Here is a 16,684-nt window from a genome sequence, read left to right as displayed (position 1 = left end):
TTATGCTGGTTAAGATGGTTACATCAAAGAGAATACAGTGGTGATCAGAGAGTGGTAAATCTGTTACTGAAACATTATTGATGTTCAGTCCAGTTGTTATCACTAAATCCAGTGTGTTTCCTTGCCGGTGAGTTGAATCTGTTATGTGTTGAGTTAGATTGAAGCTATCTAGAAGATTTAAAAGCTCAACAGTTTTTGGGTCTGCTTTTTTATTTTCGTGAATATTGAGGTCCCCGTTTAGAACTATTTTGTCATATCTTGTGACACATATTGATAGTAGTTCAGACATTTCCTGTAAAAATATTGGTGAATACTTGGGTGGCCGATATATTATGACAAGTAGTATTTGTTCAGTTGTGAGTTCAGTAGCAAGATATTCAATTGCTGTGTATTTACCCATGTCAATGATTTTGAACAACATTTTTGATGAGAAGATAACTGCGACTCCTCCTCCTCTTTTTGATTTCCTAGATACTTGATGAAAGCTATAGTTTGGCGGGCAAGCTCCTATCATTGTTGCTGTTGCCGTATCATCGTTTAACCAAGTTTCTGTTAGACTTATGCAGTCTAAGTTATTATCCTTAATCAGTTCATTAACTAGAAAGGTTTTGTTATTCAGTGATCTAACATTTAGGAGGGCCAGTTTCATCTGCTGGGCATTTTGAGATGGGGCAGGAGGAGATATTTTAGTAGGAGAGACATGTACAGTTTTAAGACTTCTAGGACGTATTTCATGTATTTTGTAGTTGTGACCATGCATTTTACCATGCCATTTGCTGTTAATGATGACCGGTATGTTAGATGAAATAGCATGGCGACTGTCCTAACGGTGTTTTCCTCGCTGGATGTCCATATCATTGACGAAAACCGTCAGGGGGATAGAGGTCTGAGCAGTCTCAGTAACCTTGCGGTGGGCGGTTTGGGATGCGTCCGTTGGGGCTTTCTCCAGAAACAGCGCTTGGTTGCAATTTAGGTTAGCGTTCACAGAGTTCAGTGCCCCAATGGCTCTTCCCACTTCCAGTCCCTTTGCGGTGGTCAGGAGTGCGTGGCTGATGTTTGCTGTTAGTAGCCTTGAACCTCTATGGTTTGGATGGAGTCCATCAGCTTGAAAACGGTCTGCAGAGTTCCAAAAAATATTGAAGTTGTCAATAAATCTCAAAGTGTAAGTTTGACAGACAGACGCTAGCCAGGTGTTGAAAGATAGTAGTCTGCTAAAAACTTCTTTTCCTCTTAGAAAACATGCAATCGGTCCACTGATGGATACATCTCGAAATCTGCGGAGTGCGTTCAGAAGCTGGGTGAACTGGTATTTAAGTATCTCAGTGCCGGTCTTTTTGTGCAGGATATCAAAAGAGCCAGCGTGGATGACAATCTTGGAGTCACTTGACTTGTTGTTTAGGAGTGTTGGTAGTGTTGACGTCAGCTCTTCAATGGATGTGTTGGCAAGACAGATGTTCTCAGTCTTAGCCAGTCTCACATGCTTTGTCATGGCGTCCCCAATCAGTATGGTGTCCACCTGTGGCATCGTGTTCTCAGTCGCCACGTCACCATTCGTGTCATCAATAGCTGTGGGGCCTATGTTTGGGTTAGTAGCATAACGTCCTTGAAAGGTCTTAGTGGCAATGCTAGCAGTATTAGCTACTGGTGGTCTGATAGCATTGGCCCCGCTAGCGTTAGCTTCTGTGCTAGTGACATTAGCGATGTTAGCTTCTGTACTAGGGTTAGCTGCTGTGCTGCTGGTAGCGGCAGTAGCAGTTCCCCTGTCCGTATTAGCTGCTGAGCTACTATTAGCAACATTAGCTTCCCTGCTAGTATAATGAGCTGTGGCAGAGTACCTGCGGTTGATAACCCGAGAGGGCGATGGTGTAAAGTTAACGTTACCCGGGCGGAGCTGAGCAGGACGTGTCAGCGTTGGTACAGTGCATGTCGATGGGACGGTAGTTTCCTCTAATTCAGCCCCTCCAGTGCTGCGCTGGCGCTTAGCTTTAGGTAGAGTTGTGTTTGAAACTTCTTGAATGGTCATCAGAGGTCCGTAGCTGTTTTGGAGTTGAATGGGGGGAGACAGAATGCAGGACGAGTTCCTTACTCGTTTTGATCGCTTAGGTCGGATCCATGCTCGGTGTGGTGTGGACGCAGCGAGGGCCGGCCATTCATTCTCATCAAGCCCCCCAGAAGCCTCAGGATAGTCTGGTGGAGATTTAGGCCTACCGGAGTTTGGACTAGAAACGAAAGAGTTGATGAATTGCTCATTTTCGTGGATGGAATAAAGTGTAGATATCCGGGATTCTAACTCCGTGATTTTAGTTCTCAGGTCACGACAGCTAACGCAGTCCGTTTGTTTCATAGTCTGTTGCAATTTCTTTGTTTCAAGAAGAGAGACACAGCTTGTGATTTCACCGGTGGTGGATGGAGCTCCTGAAGCCAGGGCCTGGAGCCTGGTGGAGCTGGCCGCTGCTGCTGCTGGCCCGGTGGTGGAAGCTGCTGCTGGCCCGGTGGTGGAAGTTACTGCTGGCCCGGTGGTGGAAGCCGCCGCTGCTACTGCTGGCCCGTTGGTGGTAATCTCTGCTGTTCAGGTGCTCTGTTTAGCTTCGTCTCATCTCAGACGGCTATTGTAGAGTTTTTAGTTAACAATAAAATCAAATAAAATCACTTAGAAAATAGAATCAATCAAATAAAAATTAGAATCCAAGGAGAGACACAAACAATTGCTGCACCAGCGGCCATCTTGATTTAATAGTTCCTCACATGTTAGAAAGATGTTTTTTGAGTGAAACTACAGTGTTTTGTCTCCTTCCAGTCTCTCCATCTCCACCAGATGTGGATCCAGGAAGGGATGGAGATGTGACATTACGCTGTTCTCTGGCGGGATACCGTTACTTGGGTCCCTGTGAGCAGAACAGCATGATCTGGGTGGATGAGACAGGAAGTGTGCTGCTTGGTGAAGGTGATGGGTTTGTGTCTGGAGGACAGAACAACTGTGTTTCTGATCTGATGGTGAAACATCAGAGACGCTCCAAGAGAAGATTCACCTGCCAGGTTGTTGAAGGAGACAGAGTGGAGATAGATGCTGAATACACGCTGGACTTTACAGGTAAGACCCTGAAATCATGGAGATAATAAAAACTGGATGTCATCATTCAGACTTTACACTTTTAATCAGTTAAAGTGTTAATATTGACTTTTTGACCATTTTGTTGAATCCTTTGATTCCAGATTATACCGGATTGATTATTGGATGGGTGGTCAGGGGGCTGATGGTGGTTCTGGTCAGCATCGTTATGTTTACCATTTACAGGATCAAAGTTAAAAGGAACAATCCCAGAAATCAAACAGGTGTGTTTGACCGGCCTTTCAGGTTGTTATTTAGTTTCTGAAATTAGATTGAGTTGAACTCTGAAACAAAATCAACAAACAGCATTTTATCAAACTGGAATAAAGCAGTTAATGTCAGGAAGGTTGTAGTGAGGACCCAGATGCAGGAGAGCAGGATACATAACCCAAAACATGAACAAGAATCCAAAAAACTACAAAAAACCTGACTGTGGAAACATGGAGGTAGAAACAGTCCGGACCAGCAGGGAGCAGAGGAAAGACAAGACCAAATATACACAAGAGTTAACGAGACACAGATGCAGACGATCAGGACAGATGGAAACAGGTCAAGACAGAACTCAAACACAAAGACATGGGCTTCAAAATAAAACCGGAACATGTCAAATCCTGTGTTAGGTCTAAATCAACATTACATACGTTCGTAACGAGGAAAGACACAAAGACTGCTTGGAATGGTTTTAACGCACTTCTGCAGAAGGGGGGAGCAGAGGAGTGCAGAGCGACGAGGCTCTCATTGAGAACTCCTGAGCTTCCCCAAAGTTCCCTCCTCCTGCATGATGGTTTTATTGAGAAACTTGACAGGAACTGACCATATATGGACAGTGAACAGTGAAAAGTGGGTGGAAGTGATAACGTGTGATTGAGTCCTGACATTACAGTAGAGTGATTCAACCAGGACAGTTCTAAACCTGAGTAAATCAGGAAGTGGCTGTTCTGACATCTGTTGACAAAGCATGTGACAGTCTTCAAGAGGACAAAAACAAGATTAACGGTTAATTAACCTCACAATTCCCTCCTGTTGTCCTTTTGAAACTTCAACTAATATCCGTCCATTAGGCTCACACCTGACAGTTAAAGAAGTTAATCAGAAGTTATATTATTAATAATAATAATGTCAGAATTAAGTTAATAAATGTCTAATCTTGTCAACTAACTTTCAGAATTTAACATTCTTTGTTCCAGATGTTCAGTTGCCAATGCAGCAGTATGTGAGTATCTTCACTCATATTTAATATTTTATATATATCTACCTTTAAAAAATAAATATGTATGAAATATCCAGGTTCATCAAATGTTTCATGTTTGTTCATTTCTATCAACATTTGCTGCTGATTATTCTTGGGTTTCTGTTAATATGGAGGTAAATTTGTTTCTTAATTATTCAATCAAAAACAATTCACTTCAATCAAAAAAATGTTTTCAATCAAAAAAAAAGGTTTTTGAATGCAAAAAATATTTTAGACTCAAAGAAATACATTTGAAAACAGTTTTTCTTTGATTGGAAATGTTTTCTTTGGTAGAAGTGAAGTTTTTTTTGTTTGAAGCAACTTTTTTGATTGAAGTTAGTGTTGTTTTGTATTTGGGCCATATTATTATGGGATGTTCATTTGTGTCTTTTTCATTTAATCAAAAAAGATGTTTCTTCAAAAAGAAAAAAAATATTTTCAATAAAAAAATCACTTCAATCAAAAAAAACTTTTTCAATCAAAGAAAGAAAGTATTCAAATGCATTTTTTTGAGTCTCAAATATTTTTTTGCATTCAACACTTTTTTCCTTTGACTGAAATAATTGTTTTTGATTGAAGTATTCTTTTTTTTGATTGAATAATTAAGAAACAAATCTACCTCCATATGTTAATAAACCTAAATACCAGAGAGTCAATCATGATTGGGATCTTACTTGACTAACAAGACGTTAAATAAACATTTATAGCTGCTAACTTTCATAAATGTTATTAATGGACGATTTTCTGGTTTTCATTCAGATATTGAGAAAGAGTTTATAATTGTAGATCAATTTCACAGGAACCATTAAGAACGGTCAATTATCATGTAAATATGATCTTGATCTCCCTCTGGTGGTGAAAACATTTTTTTTATTTTTATTTTTATTTATTTATGGGCTTTGTCTCGAACACAACAAAACCCAATCAAATTAAATAAAACCCAATCAAATTAAACACGAAACATGAATTACAAGAACATTGTATGTTTCCACAGGTGAACAGGAATGATGATGATGTGGTGAACTATGAAGACGACGAAGACCTGTCTGCTTCTGTCCGATCCACAGATCAATAAATCAGCTGTGTGTGATGGAAACATTAGCGTTAGCCTGGCTACAGACCAGCAGACGGATGTTTGGTCTCTGAAAGCTCAGCTCTGTTTATGACAATCCTAGTGTTTAGTCTTCATAATTTTGTGATCTTCAAAAATCCTCTGCAGCTTTTCCTCGGCGTCTCTCCTGCATCGAGGAGCCTGATGGATGTTTGACCCGCTAGCATGCTAACGATGTATTAAATCTCCTCAACTGGGATCATCTCTCTTTATTCCTGTTAGTTTCATGCATATATTAATCATGTTTGTAAAATAGCATTTTTTCCATCTCCGTAATGTCACAAAGATTAGGAACATCCTCTTGATCTCCATCCTTTTTTGGGGAATCAGTTAATGAAGGAATTTTCTGTTAGTACGGTTTTTAGATACATATATTATATTGAAGTTACATTTGTTTTAATCTGAGCTTGTATTTTGTTTCATGCTGTTTATCAGTTGTAGTTCAGTCAACTAAAATAATTTGTAGTGCTCTGTCAGCTATATTGCAGCTTTATATTTGTAGCCTCACGTGCTTTATACCTTTAAGGTACCGTGAAATATATTGATTGATGGGGTTTGTCCAATAAGTGTTCATTGTTGTATTCCTTTTATTTCAGTTTTACCCAATTCATATGCTGTACACAATAAAGCCATCATTATTTGCTACAGTGTGTGCAAGGAGTTATCTGTCTGCCTAGTTGAGGAAGGGGTTGTTAGGTTTTGGACCCAAATGCAGCACACGGAGCACACGGTGGTAGTTTGTCTGGTTTGCTTTATTACCCTCAACGGGGATGAAGAGCAGGCAGGAATGCAAGACAAGGATCAGGCAGCAATCGGTGTCAGGTTCAGAAGACAAGGCAGGGTCCGGGAACAGGCAGGGTCCGGGATAAGGCAGGGTCCGGGAACAGGCAGGGTCCAGGAACAGGTCCAGAAACAGGCAGGGTCCAGGAACAGTCAGGGTCCGGGATAAGGCAGGGTCCAGGAACAGGCAGGGTCCGGGAACAGGCAGGGTCCGGGAACAGGCAGGGTCTAGGAACAGGCAGGGTCCAGGAACAGGCAGGGTCCAGGAACTGGCAAGGTCCAGGAACAGGCAGGGTCCGGGAAAAGGCAGGGTCTGAGAAAGGGCAGGGTCAGGGAACAGGCATGGTCCAGGAACAGGCAAGGTCCAGGAACAGGCACGGTCCAGGAACAGGCATGGTCCGGGAACAGGCAGGGTCCGGGAACAGGCAGGGTCCAGGAACAGGCAGGGTCCAGGAAAAGGCAGGGTCCAGGAACAGGCAGGCTTCAGGAACAGGCAGGATCCAGGAACAGGCAGGCTGTCACGATGTGGTTGTTGAGGACCCAAATGCAGGAGAGCAGGAGGAAGGAGTTGGCAAAAAGGCAGGATTTATTGATCAAAACAAAACCAAAAACGCTGCAGAGCAGGATCACTAAGGCAGAACAAAAAACAGGAATCCAAAAAACTAGAGGAGTACATGGAGGGAGCAAACAATACGGACCAACAGGGAGCATGCCCTCTAGTGGACACATAAATAACTGCATTAAAAATACTTATTTGCCCTCTAGTGGACACATAAATAACTGCATTAAACTTTATAAAATTGCCCTCTAGTGGACACATAAATAACTGCATTAAAATTACTTATTTGCCCTCTATTGGACACATAAATAACTGCATTACAATTACTTATTTGCCCTCTAGTGGATACATAAATTACTGCATTAAAATGACTTATTTGCCCTCTAGTGGACATATAAGTTACTGCATTGAAATTACTTTTTTGCCCTCTAGTGGACATTTAAGTAACTGCATTAAAACTACGTATTTGCCCTCTAGTGGACATTTAAATAACTGTATTAAATTGACTTATTTGCCCTCTAGTGGACACATAAATTACTGTATTAAAATGACTTTTTTGCCCTCTAGTGGACATTTAAATAACTACAATAAAATGCATTCATTTTCCCTTTAGTGGACATGTAAGTTATTGCGTTAAAATGCATTTTTTGCCCTCTAGTGGACACATATATAACTGCATTAAAATTATTTTATTTGCCCTCTAGTGGACATATAAGTTACTGCATTTGAATGCATTTTATAGCCCTGTAGTGGTCACATTAATAACTGCATTAAACTTTATATAATTGCCCTCTAGTGGACACATAAATAACTGCATTAAAATGACTTGTTTGCCCTCTAGTGGACATATAAGTTACTACATTTTAATGCATGTATTTGCCCTCTACTGGACATATACATAACTGCATTAAAATGACTTATTTGCCCTCTAGTGGACACATAAATAACTGCATTAAAATGGCTTATATGCCATCTAGTGGACAATTAAATTACTGCATTTAAATGCATTTATTTGCCCTCTATTGGACATTTAAATAAATGCAATAAAATTACTTTTTTGCCCTCTAGTGGACAAATAAATAACTGCATTTAAATGAATTTATTTGGCCTCTAGTGGACATTTAAGTAACTACATTAAAATGACTTATTTGCCCTCTAGTTGACACATAAATTACTGCATTAAAATGACTTATTTTCCCTCTAGTGGACACATAAATAACTACAATAACCCTGGACAGCTCCATCAGCGACCAGCTTCGTCACCTGCAATGCGTCACTGAGAAGCATTGCAGGTCCTTCCTCCCGCTGCCATCAGACTTTATAACCAGGCTGATCTCAGTAGCTAACGGACAATAAATAACATGTGCAATAACCATATGTGCAATATCTGCCTGTCTACCTCACACTCACTCTACCTGTTTTTTTCACTTCGCACTACTTTTATTTCCATCGCAATGTATACACTGTCTATATCTTGTAATTATGTATATTTTTTACTTTTTACTTTTTTACCCCCTTCCCTGCATGTGTGTGTTAAGTTACTGCTGCTAACATGTGAATTTCCCCATTGAGGGAGAAATAAAGGACTATCTTATCTTATCTCTTATCAAACCACAAGCCATTTCCGTGTTTCCAACTGTGTCCGTATCTATTTTCCTCCAACGCCAAACAAACAGTCAAAAGCAAGGCAAGATTTTCACTCTCAGTTTGTAGATATTTCAAGCGGTCAACAAAAAGTGACACTCTCCCTCCTTCCCCTCCCGCGGTGAACAGGTGAATATTCATCCATTCATTCAATTACTTCAATCACCCCGTTTATAGATGTCAACAAAGTCGGGGGCTGCGTGATGTTATTGTGTCATAATTAATTGTTATATCTTAAAAACTAAAGCAGCACAAACAAAATTTCCTTCTGCACAAACCAGCACTAACGATTGAGAATATTTTCACTGGGTTTTGCGTTTTCCATGTCAGGCAATTTGTTAGGTTTTGCATTTCTTTGTGTCTTTGCAGTTTGATATTTTTCCTCTGTGGAATGATTTTTTGTTGATACTTTGCGTTAAAAGATTGTTTTATTTTGAACTTGTCTCCGTTCGTGCATTTGGGTCCAGAGGGGTATTCCAGGAAGCAGGTTTTGTGAATACTCTGAGTTTGTTAAGCCTGAGATGAGGGAAACCCGGAGTTTTCAGTTCCAGAAAGCGACGTAACTCAAACTCTGAGTCAGTTACTACGGCAACTGACCCTGTGAACCTAACCTGCTCGCTAGCAGGTTTTCTTCAATAAACCCTGAGTTTCTCTCCGTCTCCTCCCTCAGTGGCGTCAATTCAGCCAATTGGCCTTTACGCAATACACATCCGTTTTCTCCACCACGGACAGCAAGCGGCAGAGAGAGCAGAAAAAGCGTATCTAACAAACGCAATTTAACTCATTGGGTTCACTTTATTCACTATGTCAGTGCAACAATATCACAGGGACATCTGAGTTTAACTTCAAACAGATAAAGTCCAAATGCAAAAAGGAGAGGGAGGGAGCAGAAGACAGAAAGAGAGAGAATAAAAAAAGTCAAATATTTCGCTTAAACAGATTTATAAGAGGGTAGGGTGATTTGATATCTTACCTTAAAATGAACTTGCATAATTAATCCATCGTTAATATCTTCTGCTACTGGGGCAACATTGGATCCATCACTTGCCCTCTTACTCTATTTTTTAAATTGCGTGGTTTTCTGCTTCCTTTTCATTTTTGTAAGTTAGTAACACTGCAGATCGCGCTAAGAACGAGATTGATAGCGACCACTGTCGTCAGGGACGCTGGGGCATCTCATTTCAAGATATGGGGGGGGTACATGTGTTGGAAAGATGATACCTAGTGACATCCATCATGTTGTTCTGATATGCATGGGGGGGTGGGGGGGGGGGGGGGGGTACATGTGTTGGAAAGTTAATACCTGGTGACATCCATCATGTTGTTCTGATATGCATTTGTAGTTATTTTATATGTATTAAGTAATAGAATAAATCAATACAAATAAACACAGAGTAATTCAATAAATGTATGAAAAAAATTAAAAAAAACATTTACATTTTCCCCTGAAGCCGAGGTGTGGCGGCTGCCCCTGATCTAAATGACAATAAAATTTAATTCAATACCATTCCACCACTTTTTTCATCTGTAATATTATAAGACAGTGTGCTTAAATGAATACTGCATTCAAACTTACACATTGACTGCAGCAACTTTCTCCCACGCCTTTGCTGCTGCAGCTGTGTTTTTTTCCGAAATATGCTCTCATACTCGCCATACGCACGTATTAACACTTCTAACTCCAGTCGCGTGAAGTATGTGGATCTTTTGTTGTCGCCGGTTGCAATGGTGAATCGTTGTATCAGGGCTCCATTGATGATGGCTTTTTATTTTCTTCACGCACGCGCTTAACTCAAGGTTAACAAACTCAGAGTTGATTGAAATAACTCATATCCTGTTCTGGAACCAAAAACTCTGAGTTTCCTATCTCAGGGTAAGTCAACTCAGAGTTCAGGTTTAGACTCAGAGTTTGATGAACCTGCTTTCTGGAATACCCCTCTGATCACTGATTTCAGTACGTTCAAATAAGCCGAAGTTTCTGTTTCTGTTTCTGAGAAATAAATCAAAAACAAGAATGTTTTGCTCTTTTTAGGGCCCGAGCACCTTCAGTGCGAAGGCCCTATTGTATCTGTAGGAATTTTTTTTTTCTTTTTTCTTTCTTTCTTCTGACGAAAGGAGGGCCTTTTTGCCCCCCTAAACGTGCCCAAAAAGTCACCAAATTTTGCATGCAAGTCAGGCCTGGCGAAAAATTTGATATTTAATGGTTTACATTAATGGGCGTGGCAAAATGGCTCAACAGCGCCCCCCGGAAAACTTTGTGCCTCAAGCCCCACAATACGGTTTGACGTACATGCACGAAAATCGCTACACACCTGTATCAGTACACAACTTAAAGAAAAGTCTCTTGGCGACATGGCCGAAACCGAACAGGAAGTCAGCCATTTTGAATTAATCGTGTCACTTTGGCGCAATTTATGCCATTCCTTCGGCAGTTAATACGGCCCCAACCGTAACGTGCCTCCAAGTGTGTTATACATCAAAACGTGCGTCTCCATCCTGCGACAACACGCATTACTTTTCTCTTTCAAAGGCGTTACCGTGGCGACGCTAGATGCCAAAAAGCGCGCCCAACCTTCATCTGGTTGGTTCAGACAGAAAAAACTTTGCGCCTCAAGCCCCATAATACGGTTTGACGTACATGAACGAAAATCGGTACACACCTGTATCATGTCGCAACTTAAAGAAAAGTCTCTTGGCGCCATGGCCGAAACCGAACAGGAAGTCGGCCATTTTGAACATTCTGAATTAATCGCGTAATTTTGGAGCAATATGAGCCATTCCTTCGAGAATTAATACGGCCCGAACCGTAACGTGCACCCAGGTGTGTTATACATCAAAATGTGCTTTTTCATCCTGCGACTACGCACATTAATTTTCTCTTTCAAAAGTGTTACCGTGGCGACACTAGACGCCAAAAAGCGCGCCCCCCTTCATCTGATTGGTCCATATTTGATAGTTCCCCAAAAGTCACCAAATTTTGCATGCAAGGCAGGCCTGGTGAAAACTTTGATATTTAATGGTTTGTATTAATGGGCGTGGCAAAATGGCTCAACAGCGCCCCCCGGAAAACTTTGTGCCTCAAGCCCCACAATACGGTTTGACGTACATGCACGAAAATCGGTACACACCTGTATCATGTCGCAACTTAAAGAAAAGTCTCTTGGCGCCATGGCCAAAACTGAACAGGAAGTCGGCAATTTTGAATTAATTGCGTAATTTTGGTGCAATTTATGCCATTCTTTCGGCAATTAATACGGCCCGAACCGTAACGTCCACCCAGGTGTGTTATACATCAAAATGTGCGTCTTCATCTTGCGACTACGCGCATTACTTTTCTCTTTCAAAAGTGTTACCGTGGCGACGCTAGACGCCAAAAAGCGTGCCCCCCTTCATCTGATTGGTCCATATTTGATAGTTCTCCAAAAGTCACCAAATTTTGCATGCAAGCCAGGCCTGGCGATAAATTTGATATTTCATGGTTTGCATTAATGGGCGTGGCCTAACGGCTCAACAGCGCCCCCTAGAATACTTTTCTCTGCCATAACTTTTGAAAGGTTTGACATAAAGAGTCGTGGGTGGTGTCATCAGATTCTGTATGGAGTCCTTGACCTTCATTGGCCTGAATTAGCCCCGCCCCTTCTTCTGATTGGTTGTCCCTTTTTTCTGCTATATCTTTTGAATGGTTTGACATAGGAAGTCGTGGGTGGTGTCATTTCTGATATGCTTGTGGGGGCGGTGGCCGTGAGTGCGAGGGCCCGTTCATCGCTGCTTGCAGCTTTAATTTATTATTTTTATTTTATTGGAAACCAAATCTATTGCTATTATACAACAAATCCACCTTAAGGGTCAACTGAAATGTAACAACAGTAAATCTTCAACAGAAACACCTTTGCATGTTCACTTTTAAACAATTCAGGGTTGTTTCCTGTAACTTTGACTTGTTGTCATATATTTCAGGAAACAAAGACACATTGGGGGTTGTTTTTTTACCCAGAAACAGGAAGTTCCACCTTAAGAAACAGGAAATTCCACCTTCACGAACAGGAAGTTCCTTCATCACAATAAGACCTGCAGCAGAGAGAAGCATAATTTCATCCAGCAGAGACAGAATGACGCCACGACTGCAGCTCTTCATCACTTTACTGCTTCACTTTGAAGGTAAAGATCAACTCTGACTCATGTTTTAGGGTTTAATTCGATTTAAAAAGACTGTAAAAACCACTCGGAAGTTGTTGTGTACCGTTGAACGTTGCTGTTTCACTAAATGTGTTTTCTTTAATAAAACTCCCCTCTGTTACAATCAGACCACTTAAAGGAGCTTGAGGCTGTTTTTTTTATTTGCAAAATGTGCTGCAATTCGGTCCCGATTTTCCCGCGCTGGGCTGCGGATGTGACGTCACATGACGCTGCATGCACGTTCTCCCCGTTCTCCTGTGCCGGCTTCACTGTTGGCTGCAGTACCCCCAACGGCCGTCGTGGTGAAGGGTGGCGATAGAGAGTCTCATTTCTTAATAGCAGCCGCAAGCTCCTTTAAAGACGACATTACATAACTGAATGATTCACCAGAGATTATGTGTGTTGAAGTCTCTTCTCTGTGTTGACAAACCTAAATATGTAGGTTAAATATGTTTCTAGGGTAAGGTTGATGTGTGAAGTATAAAACTTTTCTCAGAGTGTTTTTCTCTGCAGCAGGAATCAGTGATGGAATCATTCTCCATCACAGAGCTGGAGATGACGTAGTTTTACCGTCTAACGTTAGTTCATCAACCGACCAATGTTCGGATGTTGGATGGAGTCATTACAATGGTCGAGATATAAAATACATTGTTCATTATGGAACTATTGTGAAGACGTCACCTGGAGCTGACAGGATGAGTTTGAGCAGTAACTGCTCTCTGATTATCAACAACATCACTGCTGAAGATGCTGGTGATTACACCTGTTGGAATGGATATGGTGATGATTACTCCCACACATCTGTGTTTCTGATAGTTTTAACAGGTGAGTGTTTTGACTTAATAACATGCAGACTGTCAGTTTGAATCCTCCTCATCATCTCTGAGTGAAACGTTGTTAAAAGCTTGTGTGGATTTGTCAGCGACATGAACGTCTGGTGTTTTTGGGATCGTCCTCAACATGATGGATCCTCTCAGAGGAACTGGACCACAAACACCTGACGTTTATTTACACGTTGAAATATTTGATGTTTCCATCAGACAATCTCTCAGTAAAACTGGATCAGTAAAATGAGGAGTTTCTCATATTCAAGAGGCTAAAATAACAGTTTTTTGTCTCTTTCCAGTCTCTCCATCTCCACCAGATGTGGATCCAGGAAGGGATGGAGACGTGACATTACGCTGTTCCCTGGTGAAATACCGTTATTTCCTGTCCTGTGAGCAGGACAGCATCATCTGGGTGGATGAGACAGGAAGTGTGCTGCTTGGTGAAGGTGATGGGTTTGTGTCTGGAGGACAGAACAACTGTGTCTCTGATCTGATGGTGAAACATCAGAGACACTCCAAGAGAAGATTCACCTGCCAGGTTGCTGAAGGAAACAGAGTGGAGATAGATGCTGAATACACGCTGGACTTTACAGGTAAGACCCTGAAATCATGGAGACCAGGAAACTAGGTGAACTGGAAACCCGTTGCCGCTCTGGCAGTCCATAATCAGTTCATAATCAGTCCATAATTTAAAAAACTAGGTCATTTACACGGCTTATATGTTACGTGAGGTACTCACGCGACATATCTTTGGAAAGCTAAGATTCTTGTGATTTCTGCAGTATAAACCATTTCAGGATATAATCATAGCAGCTGGTACAAATCAACACCACAAACAAACAAAAAAAGATTTGCGCAGATGACGCAACTTACCGATGACGCCTCATAGAACATGTCCGGTAAAAAATATTCCCACAAAAATGGTCTGGTTACAGTCAGAAAGGTCCAGTCGATCCAATCCAGTAAAGTATTTAGTCCAAAATACATGATTATACCAGTAAATATCCACAAACAGCCGCTGCTTCATTGGAAATAGGCCGGATGTTGAACGTGTAAGTGCTGTAACTTCGCTGTGCATGTCTCCAGACCAGAGATCTCGGTCTCAAAATGGAGCCTGCACCTCCTCCTTTTGATTGACACCCCATTTGACCATACAGGAGCTTCCCTGTCCTTTTAATTGACACCTCATCCGACCATACAGGAGCTTCCCTGTCCCCTCCAGCGACTACAATAGCGAACGAGCGCCCGTATGCAAATAAAGTGCATGTCCCCCTTTTGTCCTGAAAACAAATGAGCCAATTGGAGCAATCGCCCTGATGACTGGCACATTGTATAGCCAATGAAATGCTGAAAACAACAATGTTCCGCTTCAGGGGGTGGGAATAAAAGCCACAACCAGGAAGTCAATGCAAAGCAGTGAATCAAACGTGCGTCCGTGTTTTGACTCTTTTATATGTATATATATATATATATATATATATATATATATATATATATATATATATATATATATATATATATATATATATTGGTTCTAAGTTTAATAAAATCTCTGTAAAGTTTTTTTTTTTTCTTACACGCATTTTGCAAGGACTTTGTAATCCATGGTTTTCCACTATACTTGGCTTTTGATTTATTTGGCATTAATGGACAGTGTTTGTCATACAGTAACAAAAAACAATTCAAAAATGATCCATATGCAGAGTTAACATCATCTACATAAACTCCTCTCCAACTCGCTTTAAGTAAATCATCCCGAAATGTATCGATTGCATCAGCATTTCTTACCCTTGCATATCTAGTACACAATTCTTCCTCATTTCCCCCTGTTTTACCATCATACACTGCAAAGACTGGTAAGTGGTCAGTTATATCATTAATTAGCAACCCACTTCTGACCAAATTTTGCAAGTCATTTACAAAAATGTTATCAATTAATGTTGCCCCTTGTGATGTTATAGTACTAGGCTTAGTGATCAGTGGGAATAAACCTCTGCTGTATAATGCATCTAAAAAATTTGACGTATAATTATTTTCAGCTAATAAGTCACAGATTCACTCATCAGCAGACATCTGATTACAAAACAAATTTCCGGTGGACATAAAAACCTTCTATTTCAGTCTGTTCAAACTTAGATTACTCAATGCTAGTAGCCGTTACAGTGATTCTGACAGTTGGGGGGAAAAAGTCCCACATGAATTCCTCAGAAAACTAGTTTCAATTAACTTTGGGTATAACTTGGATTGGCGTTTTAGGCAACTTTTACAAGAGTGGAAAACTAGGAGTGGAGTGGAGTTAATGAAAATGAAATAAGTGTTGGGGGTTGGGCTTGTTAATGTCCAATGTTGCTTTTCTGAGTTGAGAAACCTAAATATCTGCATAAAATATCTTATTTGGTGTGTTGAGTTTAAAACGTTGTGTTTTTCTCTGCAGCAGGAACCAGCGTGAGAACAATCATTCTCTACCACAGGGCTGGAGATGACGTAGCTTTGCAGAATAACGTTGACTTATCGTCTTCCAACTGCTCCGATGTTGAGTGGATTTACAGCAGAGACACAAGTTCAGCGTCTCATGAGGAGTTTTGTTCTGGAGGAGCTGAGAAGACGTGGCCTGGAGCTGGCAGGATGGACAGGAACTGCTCCCTGATCATCACCAACATCAACGCTGGAGACGCTGGTCTCTACGAGAGCCGGCTGAGGGACAAGTACAACACCGTTGTGTATCTTAGTGTTTTAACAAGTGAGTATTTGGACTGTGTGGGAAACAGTGCAACCAAAAACACCCAACCCTTGCTGGGTTTGTCCGTCCCAGGAAGGGTTTCCCTCTTTGGATCCTGCCGTTGAACGGGACGGAGGAAAAAACATTCATCATTACGCACTACGCAATGGTTGATAATATTTGTAGCTTAATAAAACAGTTTAGGAAACTATCTGTGGACTTTGATTCTTTGAAACAAATCTATTTCCTGTTTGTTACTGTAGCATAGCAGTGCGGAGTAGAATATCTCCCGTTGCTAAGTCGTATCTCAGGTCCGTCCTAGATACTGGAGAACTCAACACTGTGTCCATTAAGGAGCTTATGGGACAGTAGTGATTGTTCCAGTTATTAGTCAGACCCTCAGGTGGTAAAAACTACCAGGTTCTTATGGGACGGTAGTGATTGTTCCAGGTATTAGCAAAAAACACCTCAGCACACAAAGCAACAAACATCATCACAAGACTTGCATGTGGGTGTGTGGGGGTGGGG

General features: G+C 41.1%; 1 protein-coding gene across 1 annotated transcript; it reads left to right on the top strand.

Moving 5' to 3' along the window:
- Nucleotides 1-1,860: 1,860 nt before the first annotated feature.
- LOC133464839 (uncharacterized) lies at nt 1,861-15,920 on the top strand. The gene is made up of 5 exons (XM_061747025.1): nt 1,861-1,865; nt 2,372-2,555; nt 13,285-13,435; nt 13,737-13,992; nt 15,872-15,920. The coding sequence occupies exons 1-5, from the start codon at nt 1,861-1,863 to the stop codon at nt 15,918-15,920; spliced, it is 645 nt and encodes a 214-aa protein (XP_061603009.1).
- The last annotated feature ends 764 nt before the right edge of the window (nt 15,921-16,684 follow it).

Source organism: Cololabis saira, chromosome 18 (assembly GCF_033807715.1).
Source record: "Cololabis saira isolate AMF1-May2022 chromosome 18, fColSai1.1, whole genome shotgun sequence".
Classification (NCBI taxonomy): domain Eukaryota; kingdom Metazoa; phylum Chordata; class Actinopteri; order Beloniformes; family Belonidae; genus Cololabis; species Cololabis saira.
Note: the sequence above shows the minus strand (reverse complement) of the source record. Positions and strands in the feature narration are given on the sequence as shown.